Below are 17263 nucleotides of genomic sequence, written 5' to 3' on the forward strand. Positions count from 1 at the left end.
TCCTGTGTGCCCTTGACATCAGGAAGCAGGTCCTCCTGGCAGGTGGGCAGGTGCCCAGGTGGGGCCCAGGTGTGGGTTAGAGTGGGAAGAAGGAGGACAGCACATTCTATCACCCAATTCCCCGTCTGCAGGCCAGAGTCGGCCCCACTGGATGTGAGCTAAGAAATCGTCATTCAAGAGTTCCAGGAAGCCTGAGGGGATCAGAACCCTCATAAGCACACTGTGCTGCTCCTGTCCCTTCAGGTCTCTACTCTTCCGTAAGTGTACTACCGAGACAAACTTTGCTTTCAGGAGAGTGACACCGGTCTCCCGGTTGTCTGGGTGCTGCAGCAAACATCTTTAACATCCCTATTACAATACGTATCTGCAGGGTCCAAACAGTAGAGGAGGGGTGAGGCAGGGTCCCCAAGGAGACAGCTGGGCAGGAGCTTCAGAAGGGCTTCTGTTTCTTATTTCTATCAGACAAGTTTAAGTAATTGGACAAATCAGCTTATAAATGAAACCTAATGTTCAAAGCCAACTGTTGAAAATGAGAGAGATTTTCTTTCTGTTTATTGGTATGGTTTTAGCCCAGTGAGGCAGTGGGAGAGTTATATCCACTTAGTCCTGCTGTCGAGCATCCATCCTTCTGTGAGGTTTCCAGTTGACTTTAACACCATTTTTGATCCACATCTTCAAAAGTTAACAAGACGAACTACAGAGATGTTCATTGGGGGTTAACATTAAGTTGTGAGCTTTCGTCAACAGAAAAAAGAAAGAAAGCCAACATATGGAAGCATTGCATTTCCAAAATCACAGAAGCATGTGCACGTGTGTGTGTGTGTGTGTGTGTGTGTGTGTGTGTGTGTGTGTAAAACCCCCTGGGGTAACACACTGTTTCTATACTTTCTCATTTCAGGGACGACAGGAAAGATTATATTTCACTTTCATCTTGTCTGCCCAAGGAAGAGATCATTACATTTTAACAATAATCAGTAATCACAATGAAAAGATAGTCTGTACTTACCAAACAAGGTAAAAATTTAGAGTAACACTGGTGTAGTCCCTGGCCCCATGTTTGTGGTAATCATGTTAAGGGAACGTGCTGTCATCGTGATCGGATTAGGTTAAATGCCAGCGGAGGTTCATGGGGCTCGGTTTCTATTTGCAATGCACCGTGTGCTGTTCAACCCGTCCCTTACAACCGCATTCGTGTTTGATAATGCAACACCATCATCTATCACGATCGGGATGAAAGTAGAAGAGAATGGAGGGGGTACCATGGAACTCTCACTCAACCCTTCTGATAACCTTGTATCTCGCACCTCACAAAGGAGCAGAGTGGCAGATCAGGAACATGCTAGGGCCCCACAGAGCCAGGCCGGATGCTTACCCACTCAGCCTGCCTCACCCACGTATACATATAACACCTGCAAACCTGTTACTGTTTGTGGATGAAAACACACAATTTCTCAGCTAACAGTTGTGTGTCTCCCTTTTGGTTCCTGGGCAGGGCTCTAATGGCGTATCTTTGCAAGTATAAAGGAAGCACACCTCACCTTCCAAAGTACACAGCGGAATGAAGGAGACCTCATACTCAATTCCAGCAGGCTCCACGGCTTCCCAAAAATTGGCAGCCGTTGCACCCTTCCAGAGCCTCACATAACCTCAGGGGGTAAACATTTGGCTCCTTGATGAGGCTGAACTTTCCCATCTTTAAAAATTCTATTATTGGGGCGCCTGGGTGGCGCAGTCGGTTAAGCGTCCGACTTCAGCCAGGTCACGATCTCGCGGTCCGTGAGTTCGAGCCCCGCGTCGGGCTCTGGGCTGATGGCTCAGAGCCTGGAGCCTGTTTCCGATTCTGTGTCTCCCTCTCTCTCTCTGCCCCTCCCCCGTTCATGCTCTGTCTCTCTCTGTCCCAAAAATAAATAAACGTTGAAAAAAAAAAATTAAAAATTCTATTATATGTTTTATATCAATGACATCTTAAAATATTATTTTGCCTTTTTTCTTTGAGTTTGCACACCACTTCTCATTTTCCCAAATTAGTAAGGACTGAAGTACTGAAAAATTGCTGAAAGGTACTTATTTTAGGTCCCAAATGGGAAATATCATACGGGCACTTTTGTAGCACAGATGTGATTGTGGCCCAGCAAAAGGGCAGGGGCCGCTGCGGGAGCTTCTGGAGGTTATGGCAGGGCCCTCAGCGATTATGTACTAGTTTTCTGCTGCCCTCTCACCAATTGCATGAAAACTTACCGTAAAACAATGACAGGTATCTGCCACAGTGTCCCTGGACCACGGGTTTGGGAACAGCTTACCTGGGTAGTTGTGGCTCAGGGTTTCCCGGGACGTGTCCGCCAGGGCTGTGCTCATCTGAAGGCTTGGTGGGGGCAGCAAGAGCCAATTCCAAAATGGAATGTGGACAGAGCTAGCAATCTGGTGATGGCCGTTGACAGGAGGCCTCAGTTCTTCACCACAAAGATCTCTTCACGAGGCTGCTTAACTGTGTTTGTGACAACTGTCTTTCCCAGAGCCAGTGATCCAGGACAGAGGAAGGCACAACTGGCAATGCCTTCTATGACCTAGCCTCCAAAGTAACACCTCATCGTTTCCATGTTCTCTCAGTCATAAGATTGTACTGGTCAGCGTGCATCAAGGTGGAGAAAAGTGCACGGGATGCGAATATCAAGAGGGAAGAGTTAAGGGCACCTGGGTGGCTCGGGTGTTAATCGCAGGACTTCAGCTCAGGTCACAATCTCACGGCTTGTGAGTTCTGGCAGCATTGGGCTCTGTGCTGTCAGCTCAGAGCCTGGAGTCTGCTTTGGATTCGGTGTCTCCCTCTCTCTCTGCCTCTGCCCCTCCCCTGCGCTCGCTCGCTCTCTCTCTCAAGAATAAATAAACATTAAAAAAAAAAAATGAGGGGTGCCTGGGTGGCGCAGTCGGTTAAGCGTCCGACTTCAGCCAGGTCATGATCTCGCGGTCCGTGAGTTCGAGCCCCGCGTCGGGCTCTGGGCTGATGGCTCAGAGCCTGGAGCCTGTTTCCGATTCTGTGTCTCCCTCTCTCTCTGCCCCTCCCCCGTTCATGCTCTGTCTCTCTCTGTCCCAAAAATGAATAAACGTTGAAAAAAAATTTTTTTTAATAAAAAAAAAAAAAATGAGGCACCTTGGTGGCTCAGTCAGGTACGCGCCTGACTTCGGCTCAGGTTCTGTGCTGACAGCTCAGAGGAGCCTGGAGGCATGTCAGATTCTGTGTCTGCCTCTCCCTGCCCCTCCCCTGCTTGTGCTCTGTCCCTCTTTCTCTCTCCCTCTCTCTCAAAAATAAATAAACAGTAAAAGAAATTGTTTTTTAATTAAAGGGGCTCCTGCGTGGCTCGGTTAAGCATCCAACTTCATTTCAGCTCAGGTCATGATCTCATGGTTCGTGGATTCAAGCCCCACATCAGGATCTGTGCTGACAGCTCAGAGCCTGGAGCCGGCTTCCGATTCTGTGTCTGCCTCTCCCTGCCCCTCCCCTGCTTGCGCTCTGTCTCTCAAAGATAAACATTAAAAAAAAATTTTTTTTTAATTAAAAAAAAAAAAGAGGGAAGAATTACTGGGGGCCATCTCGGAGGCAGACTACCCCATACAGTTTCCCAGAAAACGAAGAGAAAATTGCCGGAAACCCATGGTCATGCTGGACCCTTGATGGAAAAAGCAGGGTCAAGAAGGAGTCTAGGGCTTAGAAACTGGCTCACGGGGTCCCAGGATGGCCACCAGCCCAAATGTGAACATCCACAGGTGCATGGCAGAGAGTCCACGATAACGAAGACATCACAGATGGAAGGCCGTCCGTCCAATCCTTCAGGGGCGGAACCAGCTAGAGATTCCCAGTCAGAAACGCTTGGAGTCAAACAGCAGTGCAGTCGTTCCAAACGGGTCACGTGGGGCAAGACTTGGGTCTTGGGTCACTTGGGTCACCTGCTGCTTGCAGGCAGCAGCCGGAAGGAGAACCCACCCTCGAGAAAGGAACCGCTTCAGGGTAGGTCTCCGGGCCGTCAAGCGGAAGAGGGAGCCGAAGAGGAACCCACACTCGCGTCAGAGCCTAATGCTGCGCGCGGTGGCCCCGCAGGTGCCAGGAGCCTTCCCCGCAACACTGGCTGCGGCGCGAGGCCCACCTGCACGAATGCCACAGCCCGTTCCTGCGTGGAGGCAAGCTTCCTGCCACGGAACGCTCTGGATCTAGAGTTCTCACAAGAAAGCCAGCCAGCGCCCGCCAGCCTCCGGCCGCAGTGCATCCAGCAGCCGCCACACTGTGAAACCAGAAGCCTGCCCTCAGGCGACGCTCCACCACAGGCGGACTGTGGAGGTCACCTCGCCGATGGGAGTGTGCGGGTAAGCGCCCAGGTCTGTGGGGGCCTTCAAAGCTAGGTGTTCGGGGCTCCTCTCTCGGGTGCAGGTCTGGAAAGTTGGGGCGTAGCACGTGGGGCTCCAGCCCTCGGCCCCTCAGGGGGCGGTGCCGGGCTGGAGCCCCCGCCCCCCAGGACGGAGGGTGGGTTACGCCGACCCCGAGTCCCCTACTTCCGGGCCAGGCCCATCTCTCCGCAGTGCTTGCCCTGGGGTGGCAGGGCCGCTGCGTGGGCTGTGAGGGGCGAGAAGGGGCAGGGAGGGCGCCGGTGACCCCCAGAGCGGCGCCGCCACCTTGGACGCAGGACGCTCCGAGGGAGAGAGAGCTTGAGGCCGCTGAGGCTGCCGGGAGCCGAGGAGGGCCCGCGCGGCCGGCCGCTGAGGCTGCCGGGAGCCCAGGAGAGCCCGCGCCGGCCGGCCGCTGAGGCTGCCGGGATTCGGGATTCGAGGAGGGCCAGCTGCAGTCGCAGGCTGGTTTCTCAGCGCAGCTTGCCGGGGAGGCTTGCTACCTGGGCTGTTGGAGACTTGCAGTTTGTCACGTAACCGCAGTCCGCTTGCAGGTAGTGGCTGGCGTTCACTGAAGGGCGGCCGGTTCTGGAATTCTCGGGGACTTGCCCTGGTTCCGGCCACATGGTCGCTGTCACTCCAGAAGTGGTGTCTGTGTACCAGGCGGAGGCAGAGGGGAGAGGTCAGCGTGCAGGTCCTTGATCCCTTTGGTCAAGAAAGCAGGTTAATACCGCCCCCACCCCATTTGATATGTACAAAGCAAAATCTTACAAAAACAAAACAAAAAAAAACAGGCTCTAAGAAAACTCCATGTGGCACATGCTGAGCATCCCAGATTCCATTTCCTCCTTCATTCTTAAGAAGAGCCGTGTGACTTAGTTTACCACCGTAATGTGCTCTGTTAAAATATATACATCTTGCGAGACTCTCTTGAAGCTGTAGGTAGCCTTAGGATATCATTCCAGCTAATGAAACTTAACTAGGAGACTCCTAGAGAGTGTGGGGAAAGTTTTAGGTTTCTGATGAAGGCATCTTTCCTTCCACCATCCCTCCTTCCTTCCATCCTTCCTAACCCTCTTCCTTTCATCCCTCCATCCCTCCTGCCCTCCACCCCTCCTTTCTTCTTTGAGCCTAAAACATATACTTTTGGGGAAGCCATCTTGCAAGTAGGAAGCAATGAGCAGGAGGATTAAAAGTACAAGCTGAATGGGGCGCCTGGGTGGCTCAATGGGTTGAGCATCCAACTTCAGCTCAGGTCATGATCTCTCAGTTTGTGAGTTCCAGCCCTACATCTCGCTCTGTGCTGACAGCTCAGAGCCTGGAGCCTGCATCGAATTCTGTGTGGCCCTCTCTCTCTGCCCTTCCCCTGCTTGTGCTCTCTCTCTCTCTCTCTCTCTCTCTCTCTCAAACATATATTTTTTTTTTTTTTTTTAAGTTCAAGCTGAAGAAGAGAGAGGAAGGAGACAGTCTGGGATACTGGGGAGAGTGTGAAGTCACTGCAGCAGCCTTGGATTATGTCTGGATCTTTTATAATGTGAGAAGAAATCAATTCCTGCTTAGTTAAAACTGTGTGTCGACTTTGTCACATCCAGCCAAATCCCGTCGTAACAGATATGGCTAGTCCTGTATTGTCCAAACTCATTTGGACACAGAAACGCTTTTGCCTTGTAGAAGCCTTAACCACATTCCACAGAATTGTTGTTCTGTTGGGCATATTTTAGGGAAAGACTGAACTGGTAGCATTAGAATGGATTTAAGTGAGGAAAAGGGGGCAGCTCCTCTACCAAGATGTTTCGAGAGCCTATGTGCTGCTCCTTGGGTGCATGGAAGGGGTACCAGGGAGAAGGGAGTGAGTTTTGATAGAAATGTTACCATAATTGAAAATAGCTCAAAGAATGAGAATCAGGAGTCCTGGAAGCATTACGTCAAAAGTACAGTACTCATCTTTATCTTCAGAACACAAACATTTTCAATATTATGCCCCACTGTGAAATTTATAATCTAGTTTTCATTACTGATTTGCATTACTAGCACAGGAGTTGTAATTTAAAACATCTTCCACGAAGGAAATATACTTCCCAGCTGGTTGCTGCTCCTGTCTTCTTCCACCTACAGTAATTCAAAATAAGCACCAGCTCTTTATGATTATTATTTTATGAATTCCAATGACATGTAAGTCTGGGAGGCACTGTGCATTTGCTGAGAAGAAAATAAGGGCTTCAGGGTTGTCCTGGAGCTATGCTGTCCAAGAGGGTAGCCACTGGCCACATGCAGCTTTTGAGAACTTGAAACATGGCGAGCCTGAATTGAGAGGTGCGGTAAGTATAAAATACACACAGGATTTGGAAGATTTGGTATGAGAAAAGGAATACAAAATATCCATTAATAATTTATTTATTGGGGCACCTAAGTGGCTCAGTCAGTTAAGCATCTCATGATTTCAGCTCTGGTCATTGTCTCATGGTTCATGGGATCATGGGTTCATGGGATTGAAGCCCGCATTGGGCTCTGCACCAGCTCAGAGGCTGCTTGAGATTCTCTCTCACCCTCTCTCTCTGCCCCTTCCCCACTCACTCTCTCTCAAAATAAATACATAAACTTAAAAAACTTAGTTTTATTTATTTATTTATTTATTCATGTATTTATTATGTGCTAAAATTATATTTTTGTGATGTACTAGATCAGTTGCCTGTATTATTAAAATTAATTTTGTCTGGGGGCGCCTGGGTGGCGCAGTCGGTTAAGCGTCCGACTTCAGCCAGGTCACGATCTCGCGGTCCGTGAGTTCGAGCCCCGCGTCGGGCTCTGGGCTGATGGCTCAGAGCCTGGAGCCTGTTTCCGATTCTGTGTCTCCCTCTCTCTCTTCCCCTCCCCCATTCATGCTCTGTCTCTGTCTGTCCCAAAAATAAATAAACGTTGAAAAAAAAATTAATTTTGTCTGTTTTTTATCACTTAAAAAAAAATTTTTTTTAATGTTTATTTATTTTTGAGAGACAGAGAGAGACAGAGCGTGAGCGGGGGAGGGGCAGAGAGAGGGAGGGAGACACAGAACCCGAAGCAGGCTCCAGGCTCCCAGCTGTCAGCCCAGAGCCCCACGCGGGATCATGACCTGAGCCGAAGTCGGATGCTCAACTGACTGAGCCACCCAGGCGCCCCTTTTTATCACTTTTTAATGACAGTGCTAGAAAATTTTAAATTACCACTATGGCTGGCGTTAAGGCCAGCATTATATTTCTATTACATGTGTTCTAGACACTCTTGTCCCAGTATTGTGACCTTTTGAGGGAGTCTTTGGGCTTCAGTTTCCCCAGCTATAGAATAGGGTGATTGCTCCCAGTTTTGGATCTATGAATTGTAAAATTTGTGCATTTCCTCTTTCCCTTTTTTTTTTTGTCTCTTAAGAAAAACAGTCACTTGAATATTTTCCTGGAGAGAACACGGAGCTTGGAGTTAGAAAGCCTGGTTTGATACTGTTTCTGCCACTCCCTAGCCAAGTGACTTTGGATAAGTTGCTAATTTTTTAGTATTAGTTTCACATGGGAAGAACTCACATTTGAAGCGTTTTAAAGAAAATCCTACCTGAATGTGAAGCTGGCTCTGAGTAGACACATGGTTGTCTTGAAAATGAAGATGTTCATTTACAGACCCAGAAAACAGTATATAGGAAATATATTTGACAAGATAGAGGAACATTTTCCCAGCAGCTTACAGCCCACAGCCTAAAGTATAAAAGTACATAAAATGCCTCCCACAATGTCCACATTAGTTACTTTCCATCATTCTGCTGAAGGCTGAAGCGATTAGTACTTAGGTCCCCAGCAAGAAAGGAATCTCTGTAAGAAAACAAATATGTGCCAAGTGATATTCAGGAACTGAGAATACAGTTGGAAAAAAAAATCAAAAACTCAAAAAAACAGTCAAAAAATCACACATGATTCCTTCCCCTCATGGTGCTTATTTTTCAGCAACTACAGAAGTTCCAGCATTACACAAATCTGTCGATAGCAATTGGGAACAGAAGGAACAAGCACAATAGATATGCAAGTGTCCACATTTCTATAAACACAACAGAAAGTTCCTGTTTAAAGTCAGAACTTTTGGGGTGCCTCAGTGGCTCAGTCGGTTAAGTGGCCGACTTCAGCTCAGGTCATGATCTCGCAGTCCGTGAGTTCGAGCCCCGCGTCGGGCTCTGTGCTGACAGCTCAGAGCCTGGAGCCTGTTTCGGATTCTGTGTCTCCCTCTCTCTGACCCTCCCCCGCTCTTGCTCTGTCTCTCTCTGTCTCAAAAATAAATAAACGTTAAAAAAAAAAATAAAGTTAGAACTTTTGAGAAATTATATGCAAAATGTCTACGAATTCTGCCACACATTTATGTCCTGTGATACAAGTAAGTGGCAAGTCAGGGATGGACAAATACAGGATGACTAAGAAGACGGAAAAGGTCAGATGACAACAGAAACTCAGAGTGATGCTAGGAGCCAAATGACAGGAAAGTCTGGGGATCCAAAGCAGAGAGCATAGGTAGGGCTTGGGGCAATTTCCTGAACTTGGGCTTTAGTATGAGTTTTCAAACATTGGAGAGCAGTGTCCCCAAGGTCCAAGCTTGCAGGTTCAGCTCAGGAACCAACAGGTCACATCAAAAGCCACTCTCTAGCTGTACCTGGATGGTCTTCCTAAAATTCTTTACATGTTTACACTTTACCTGTTATTAAACCACGGGCAATGTATATACTGTCACCATTCATGTCACTCAAGGAATCACCTTTTTGTGTTTATAAAGAATCCAGTTACAATCATTGACTCATACATTTTACAGAATACAGACTCCTGGGGTAGATGTAATCAGACACATGCAGTGTCCTGACCACTTGGAAGTAGAATGGTGCCCAGGCAAGCCCTTTCCCTACCTTTCTTCATTCATTCAATACACATGTATTGCATATCTGTGTTATGGGTTGAATTGCGTCCCCCCAGAATTCATGTGTTGAAGTCCTAACCCCCAGTACCTCAGAACATGACTCTATTTGGAAATGAGTCCATTTCAGATGTAATTATTTAAGTTAGGATGAGGCCATATGAGGGCTGGGGAGGCTAATCCAATATGACTGGTGTACTGGGAGCTGAGATGGAAATGAATAAGATGACTTCAGATGGTGATCAAGGACAGCCCTTAGACACACCGCATTATAGGTTCTTCTTTATTTTACTTTTTTCTTACTTTACTTTTATCTTACTTTATTCACAAAACGGTGAGCATGTAAAAACTTAAATCAAACTTGGATAGCTGCGGTGCTGGTATGCATTCCATTCCAGGAATGAATGGCCAATTGGCATTCGGAATCTCCCATTACAGAACCTCATACTTGTAATCCAATCCTACTTCCATTTTCCTTCTTCAGTGCACATGGTCACTCTCCAGTATGATGCCTTTTAATCAGCAACAGTTCTCCCATATTCCTTCTATATAATATAAAGTTATATCTTTACAGTACAAGTCCATAAAGCCTCACCAGACATATAGCCTACTTAAGCAGGCTGAGAAAAAGAATGATTTTCATTGTATATCATTGGGCATTTTTTTTAAAACTTTAACAAGAGTAGAGAATTACGTGAATGAAAAGTAAAAGTAGAAAGCTGGGATGAATTATGGCCCCCATGCTGGCAGTCTCAACAGGAATGTATAAAGGTGTATGTTATGCAGGACTAACAAATGGATAAAAGATATTATCATGAAAGTAGAGAAGTGGCTGCCTGGGTGAAGATGCTTGTGGAATCTTTTATGGCTTAATATGAACACAGCTTTAGAATGTATAATATAGTCAATGTCAAACTGAAAAAAAAAGTTTATGATAATACAATTTGACTATTCATTTTTTCCCTTGCCTCAAATACTTCTTTACCAGAAAAAAAAAAAAATTTTTTTCTGTGTATGGTGATACATACTAGATAGATGTTGGATGGATGGATGGATGGATTCATGAAAAATGGATGGATAAATAGATAGATAATGATGGATGGATAGATAGAGAGATAGAGATGGACAGATACAGATAATTGTATCCTAGGAAACAAGGTAGAGAAACCTGGATTATCTAGTCACTTTTTCAAACTGTCTTCCCCAAGCCCTAATGTGCCTCTTTCTCTGAAGGGACATTTGCCATTTTGCCAGGACAAGTCTTCATTATTCTTTTTTTTTTTTTTTCCATTGTTCTTCATGGTACAGAGCTACCCCAGCACCACAGGTGTTTGGCATCCCTGAACCCTGCCAAGTGTACCTTCCAACCCTCCGTCATTAGGATGACAAACACATTTCCAGCACACTTCGAGCTCTCATCTTAATTCAGCAGTTGCCATCAAGTTAGCCAGCAGGTTTTCTAGTCTGCCCAATGCTGTCCACTCAGTGTTGCAAAAAAATCTGGATTGGGTGGCAATGCATAAAAATGCATTGTTTTCCATTCTGCATTGCACCCAAATGCCTGGCCATCTTGAATAACTGGAATATCTACTAGCTACTAGGCCCACATTTCCACATGGCCACGGTCTGGGGGGCTGCTAGCCCCTCCCCACTATACCTGACTTGTTTCCCTCTTTAAGGTAACTTCGTGGCCCCTAGTGCATCTAGCTTAACACCTAATTCCCAGATTCTGCCTTTAGAGCTGCAGTTGACCACTGATGCCTGGGTCCCCACAGATTTGATGGACTTCTCTGGGATGAGGCCTGAGAAACAGGACTTTTTATAGCTCCCCAGATGCTTAGAAAGTGCAGCTAGAGCTGAGAACCCTGCTCTAAAGCCTTGTTATTCAAAGTGTGCTCTGTAGATCTGGTTATTCCAAGGGTCCATGGGCAGATAGCATCAGCATCACCCAGGGGCCTGTTGGAAACGCAGAACTTGAGGTCCCAGTCCTGACAAGGCTGTAACAAGATCCCCTATGACAAGGTGATCTGTAAGCATGTTAAAACAACACTGACATAAGCCCTTTCTCCTCTCTTTGGCAAAGCAGTCATTCCAATGACTTTAAACAGCACCTCCACGTGGATGACTCCCACGCAAACCTTCCCTGGTACATTATACTATGTTTATACTATGATTACATAAAACTGCCATGACTTTCCATTCAGGCTTCCTGCTGGTTCTGACTTTGGGAGCTGTGCTTATAATTTGGAGTCTCCAGGTTTTTCTCTATTTCCCAGATTCACTGAAAATGTGTCCTGTAGGTTGCTGTTGTTTTTCCTTGTAACCGTGTAAGTTTTCCAGGAGGAGACAGTTCAGAACTAAGCTTCCGCCGTGCTCCTATCAGAAACAGAAATCACTTTTTTGGACTGAAAAAAAAATAACTTATGATTTATTCCCTCTCTCCTGTTTTTTCTCGTTCTGGAATTGCTTTTGTTTATGTATTGGGCTTCCTCAAATGGTCCTCTAATTTTCTTATCCTTTCTTGTTATCCATTGTCTTTTTTTCCCTCTACTTTCTGGATATTCCTTAATTTCATTTTCGGTAGGAAGCTCTTTCTATTTTCATCCATATTCCCTTGATACATGCATTTTCATGTCCCCAAGACTGTCTTCCCGCTGCCAACACCTAACAACTGTCAGCCAGGGGACTTTCTATGGCGACAGTATCCCACTGGGCTCTTATAAGCAGTGAGCTATAAATACCGAGGAATTATTCTGCCTTGGGAACAGCCTCCACCTAATGACTGATTGGCTTTTTCCACTTAGCTTATTTCCTTGGAGATACATCCATGTTGCTGTGACTATAAACAGTCTGTTCCTTTTTATTGCATAGTATTATTCCTTTGTATGGATGGACCACAGTTGGCTTAATCATTCATCTGTTGAAGGACACGAGAAATTGGAGCTATCACAAATAAAGTTGATGTATGGATATTTATGTGAACATAAACTCATCTGTCTAGGACAAAATCCCACAATGGCAACGATTGGGTTATATGATATTCGCATGTTTCATGGTACCTGGTTTTTGAGCTAGAGGGCTTTGGACGTCACCTAATGGTAATGAAAACTATTCCCAAACTTTCGGACAGATAGGATGCAATCAGAATATTACTATATGAAAAGTAACAACTTCATGCAATATGGAAATTAAACTGGACATGAAGGGTTCAAGCAATAGTGTCATGATGAGAAGAAGGATAAAGGAAGTCAACAGAAGAGAGTCAATGGGAGTGGACAAGAGAATTGGATCCAGGGGGCAAAGTTCTTTGGAATCTTACTGGGTTAATTCCATAGTTGGAAAAGGATACCCTTGTAAAATATGACCCTGTGGTCTTCTTCAATCCCCAGGAGGATGTTTGAGGAGAAATATAAACAAAGCAAAACAGAAGAGAAAGTTGTGCTTAAATTTATTTGTAATGTGTCCATTTAACATTAAAAACTATTCCTATAAAGAATACTGTGGCTTAAATAATAGAGAAAAATCTCCACCTCATTTTCTTTTCCTACATGCAGCCTCTCTGTACTGCTTTTAATAAAATAAAGCATGATGTGCTTCTGTGGGTAAATTATGATTTTTCCCTAATATATTCCAATTCAAACTATTTTCAGAGAGCCCAATCTGAAAATTGCTCTCATATCTATAAAAAGCACATGTATTTTGAGAAATAAAAGATGAGAAACAAGAAGAAAAAGATACTTAAAAAAAAATTCTACAGCCGGTCTAGTTACAGCTTGAGCCAAGAATCTGATGTCCTGAGAAAATAATTCTCTCCGACAGTTTTAGAAAAGGAAGAACCCAGATAAAAATAAGCCTCTAGCAAATGGAGCCTGGACAAGAATCTATCCCCTCCAAAAAAAAAAAAAAAAAAAAATCTAATTAAAAATATATACCATCTCACTTGCATATCTTATTTTGGATCCCTTAAAGATAAATTATTATTAAATCTTTTCCAAGAATTGCCCAACTTTAGGGGTGCCTGGGTGATTCAGTCGGCTAAGCGTCCAACTCCAGCTCAGGTCATGATCTCATGGTTCATGGGTTCAAACCCCGTGTTGGGCTCTGTGCTGACAGCTCAGAGCCCGGAGCCTGCTTCAGATTCTGTGTCTCCCTTTCTCTCTGCCCCTCCCCACCCCTGCTCTGAAAAATAAAATAAACACTAAAAAAAAAAAAAAAATGCCCAACTTCATCATAACCCCCTATGTCTTTGTAGTTTCTTATCACAGTGGTAAGGTTGAGGGTGGGTAGCGGGGGCGTATGTTGTTTTGTTCTGTTTGTTTCTTCACGGCAGATCCTGCGAGATGGAAAGCAGCCCCAACTATTCCATTTTCCAAATTTGGATGTTCAGGAAAGCCAGTTTCAATAAAGAAGAAAAAACAAGCAAAACACACAAGGAAACAGAAAACCTGAAAAGATACATTTGCACCCAGTTGTGTAAAGCCAGAGGGATGACACCATTGATGAAATCTGGTGACATAAAACACCTGTGAGGAAAGCCAATCACAGACACCCTGGACTCCTGTGGGTATTACTTTCCTTCCATGAATCTTCTTCTCCAACCACCTCTTTCTCCAGGTTGTTCCTGTTCCCTCCTCCACAAGGAATGCGGGGTTCTGTTCCAAGGATGACTTTAACGAGACGTGAGGCCAAGCTTCATGTGGCAGAGCCACCTCAAGACTCTGAAGCCACTTCTCATGAAGCTGTACTAAGTACATTTCCTAATACTCCAGAGCAGGCAGTTTGGGTTTTTCTGCTATCTTTAAAAACATCAACATGGGGCGCCTGGGTGGCGCAGTCGGTTAAGCGTCCGACTTCAGCCAGGTCACGATCTCGCGGTCCGTGAGTTCGAGCCCCGCGTCGGGCTCTGGGCTGATGGCTCAGAGCCTGGAGCCTGTTTCTGATTCTGTGTCTCCCTCTCTCTCTGACCCTCCCCCGTTCATGCTCTGTCTCTCTCTGTCCCAAAAATAAATAAACGTTGAAAAAAAAAATTTTTTTTTTTAAAAAACATCAACATACGCCTTTTAAAGCTCCCAATGCTAGAGAGACTTCATGGAGTCAGATACACAGCAGAGTCCTCTAACTTGCTTGTAAATCCTGAATTTCCCAGATTCTTTTCCATGTGAATACGTTCATTATCAAACCGTAGCACATACAAATGTATTCTGTAGCTAATGACCTGTTTACTTGAATTGCCATTACAGGCATTAAGGTCCTTAAGTATGCATAATTTCCAGCCAAGCAAAGGAGAAAAAGGATCATTCCAAGCTTAAGAATAATTGCATACATAAAATTTTCATATCTTTATCCATTTAAGGAGGAAATTTCTTGAAAACTGCTCTTCCAGGGTGACTGGGTGGCTCAGTCAGTTAAGTGACCAACTCCTGATTTCAGCTCAGGACATGATCTCACGGTTCATGAGTTCAAGCCCTGCGTCGGGCTCTTGGCTGACAGCATGGAGCCTGCTTGGGATTCTTTCTCTCCCTCCCTCTCTCTGCCCCTCCCACTCTCTCTCTCTCTCAAAGTAAATTTAAAAACTTTTTTTAAAATGTTCTTTCAGGTTAGAGTGGGAGAGAGCCAAAGCATAAGAGACTCTTAAAAACTGAGAACAAACTGAGGGTTGATGGGGGGTGGGAGGGAGGGGAGGGTGGGCGATGGGTATTGAGGAGGACACCTTTTGGGATGAGCACTGGGTGTTGTATGGGAACCAGTTTGACAATAAATTTCATATATTAAAACAAATAAAAATAAAATAAATGAGGAAAAAAACTGTATTCCACAAACAACTTTATAAAGATATCTTTACCTGAAAACACTGACATTTTTGCTTGTAAGTCACATTGTTGACATTCCATAGAAAAATAAAGGCACAGCAAATATATTACAGAGTGCTATTAAGTAGAAAGCAATAAATGTGAAAGGATGGCAAGTCAAAGTTATATATTAAATAACTAATTTTTATAAAATTAGAGTATACTTTTTAAGTAAATACATGCCATGTATTATAAAAGTAGTAATAAAAATGCATATTAAATATTAAAAAAATAAATAAAAATAAAAATGCTCTTTCATTCAAAAGCAGAACACATTCATACTTCTCAAACTGGCTGTATTTTAATTCATTGTTTTGAACCTTAAATCATTTTTCTCTGCTGTTCCTGTGTTTCAGTATGTTTAAGTAGATCATGTCCAATACTGATATTTTACTGAAAACTTCTAAAATGTGGGTTAAAACATGTAATGTAAGTACATGCACCATGGTAACCAGCCTTCAAAATGGACCCAAATGATGGCAACCAACTGGAGTTCATACTCTCATAATCCACTCCCACACCGAACCAGGACTAGCCTTGCACCAACAGAACACAGCAGAAATACTAGTGTGTGATTTCCAAGCAGAGCCCATAAAAGGCATTAAAGCTTCCACCTTGGTCTTTTGCAACACACCCATTCTGTCAAACGCCACCCACCATGCTGCAAGGATACTCAAGCAGCATGTGAAGACGCCATGTAGAAAGGGACTAACATGTCAGACAACTGAGGGAGCTGCCTGGAAAGGAGATTCCAGCTCTAGTTAAGCCTTCAGATGCCTGCAGCTCCAGTCAACAACTGACTGCAACCTCCTGAGAGATCAGAGCCACAATCACTCAGCTGAGCCCAAATTTCTGACCCACAGAAACCCAAGAGATAAGGAATTATGACCAGGGTGCCTGGGTGGCTTGGTCGGTTAAAGCGTCCAGCTTCGGCTCAGGTCATGATCTCACCCTTTGTGAGTTCGAGCCCCGCATCGGGCTCTGTGCCGACAGCTCAGAGCCTGGAGCCTGCTTCAGATTCTGTGTCTCTTTCTCTCTCTCTGCCCCTCCCCCACTTGTGCTCTGTCTCTCTCAAAAATAAAGAAATACATGTAAAAAAATTTTTTAAAAAAAGAGTGGAAGGAGCAGACTACTTTAAAAAAAAAAGAAAGAAATTATGACCATTGTTTTAAGCCTCTACATTTTGGGGGTAACATGTTACACAGCTCTAGTAATTTGAACACACACACACACACACACGTATATACACCGAGCACAGATTACCCAGAAAAGGACTCAACTCCAACAGGAAAAAAAAATTTTTCAAGGTATCAACCCTTCCCGCAGATTATTCAGTGGATCACATAAAATATTTTTTGGGGGGGTGGGGGGGCCTGGGTGGCTCAGTCAGTTTGATGTCTGACTTCAGCTAAGGTCATGATCTCACAGTTCATGGTTTTGAGTCCCACGTCAGTCTCTGTACTGACACCTCAGAGCCTGAAGCCCACTTCAGATTCTGTGTCTCCCTCTCTCTCTCTGCCCCTCCCTCACTCATGCTCTGTTTCTCTCTCAAAAGTAAATAAACATTTGAAAAATTAAAAAAAAAAACTATATATACAGTCTTTAAAGCATCAAAAACCAAACATGGATATTTTGCACATCAATTAAATTTTTTCTTCTTACAACTCCTGTACCTCTTGCTACAAAGTCCCTTTTTCTGATTGTATTTTGATCAAGGGTGTAGAGATGGTCTATATGGCTCTCCAAAATTTTCCATAACTGTCTAAATACAGTTGCCAACAACCTAGGTCAGTTATGAAATCACATGATATGTAATCTAATTGACAAAAAAACACAAAATTGAGACTATGTAGAGTATGATTTATTTATTTTTTTTCTACAAAAGAAAGCTTCAGAGCTTAATTGAATGGGAGGGGAAATATTGAGATAAAATTTTAAATGGTCTATCAAACATTTGCATTGAAGAAGTGTTAAACTCGTGTTTTTTCCTTTACTTTGTATGTAACAGACTGAATATTAAAAGGTACATTATGAATAACACTATACTGGATATGTGCCAAGCCCTCTTAATTTTTAAGAAACAAACTATTTCTTTCTTTATAAAATCCTATGAACCGACTTGCTGTACC

At 44.4% G+C, this 17263-nt stretch overlaps 1 protein-coding gene and 1 long non-coding RNA gene across 2 annotated transcripts in view; both read right to left on the reverse strand.

The window, feature by feature from the left end:
• LOC123595303 overlaps positions 1-2774 on the reverse strand; it is a 363332-nt gene extending 360558 nt beyond the window's left edge. The window contains exon 1 of the long non-coding RNA XR_006711125.1: positions 2301-2774. This is a non-coding gene — a long non-coding RNA (uncharacterized LOC123595303). The remainder of the gene's footprint in view (positions 1-2300) is intronic.
• A 1578-nt stretch (positions 2775-4352) lies between these two features.
• The window catches only part of LOC123595196 (nascent polypeptide-associated complex subunit alpha, muscle-specific form-like), a 52097-nt gene continuing 39186 nt past the window's right edge, over positions 4353-17263 (reverse strand). The window contains exon 3 of the mRNA XM_045472573.1: positions 4353-5023. Within this exon, the coding sequence (XP_045328529.1) occupies positions 4516-5023 (508 nt within the window). The 3' untranslated portion in view covers positions 4353-4515. The remainder of the gene's footprint in view (positions 5024-17263) is intronic.

This window comes from Leopardus geoffroyi, chromosome X, assembly GCF_018350155.1.
Source record: "Leopardus geoffroyi isolate Oge1 chromosome X, O.geoffroyi_Oge1_pat1.0, whole genome shotgun sequence".
Lineage (NCBI taxonomy): Eukaryota > Metazoa > Chordata > Mammalia > Carnivora > Felidae > Leopardus > Leopardus geoffroyi.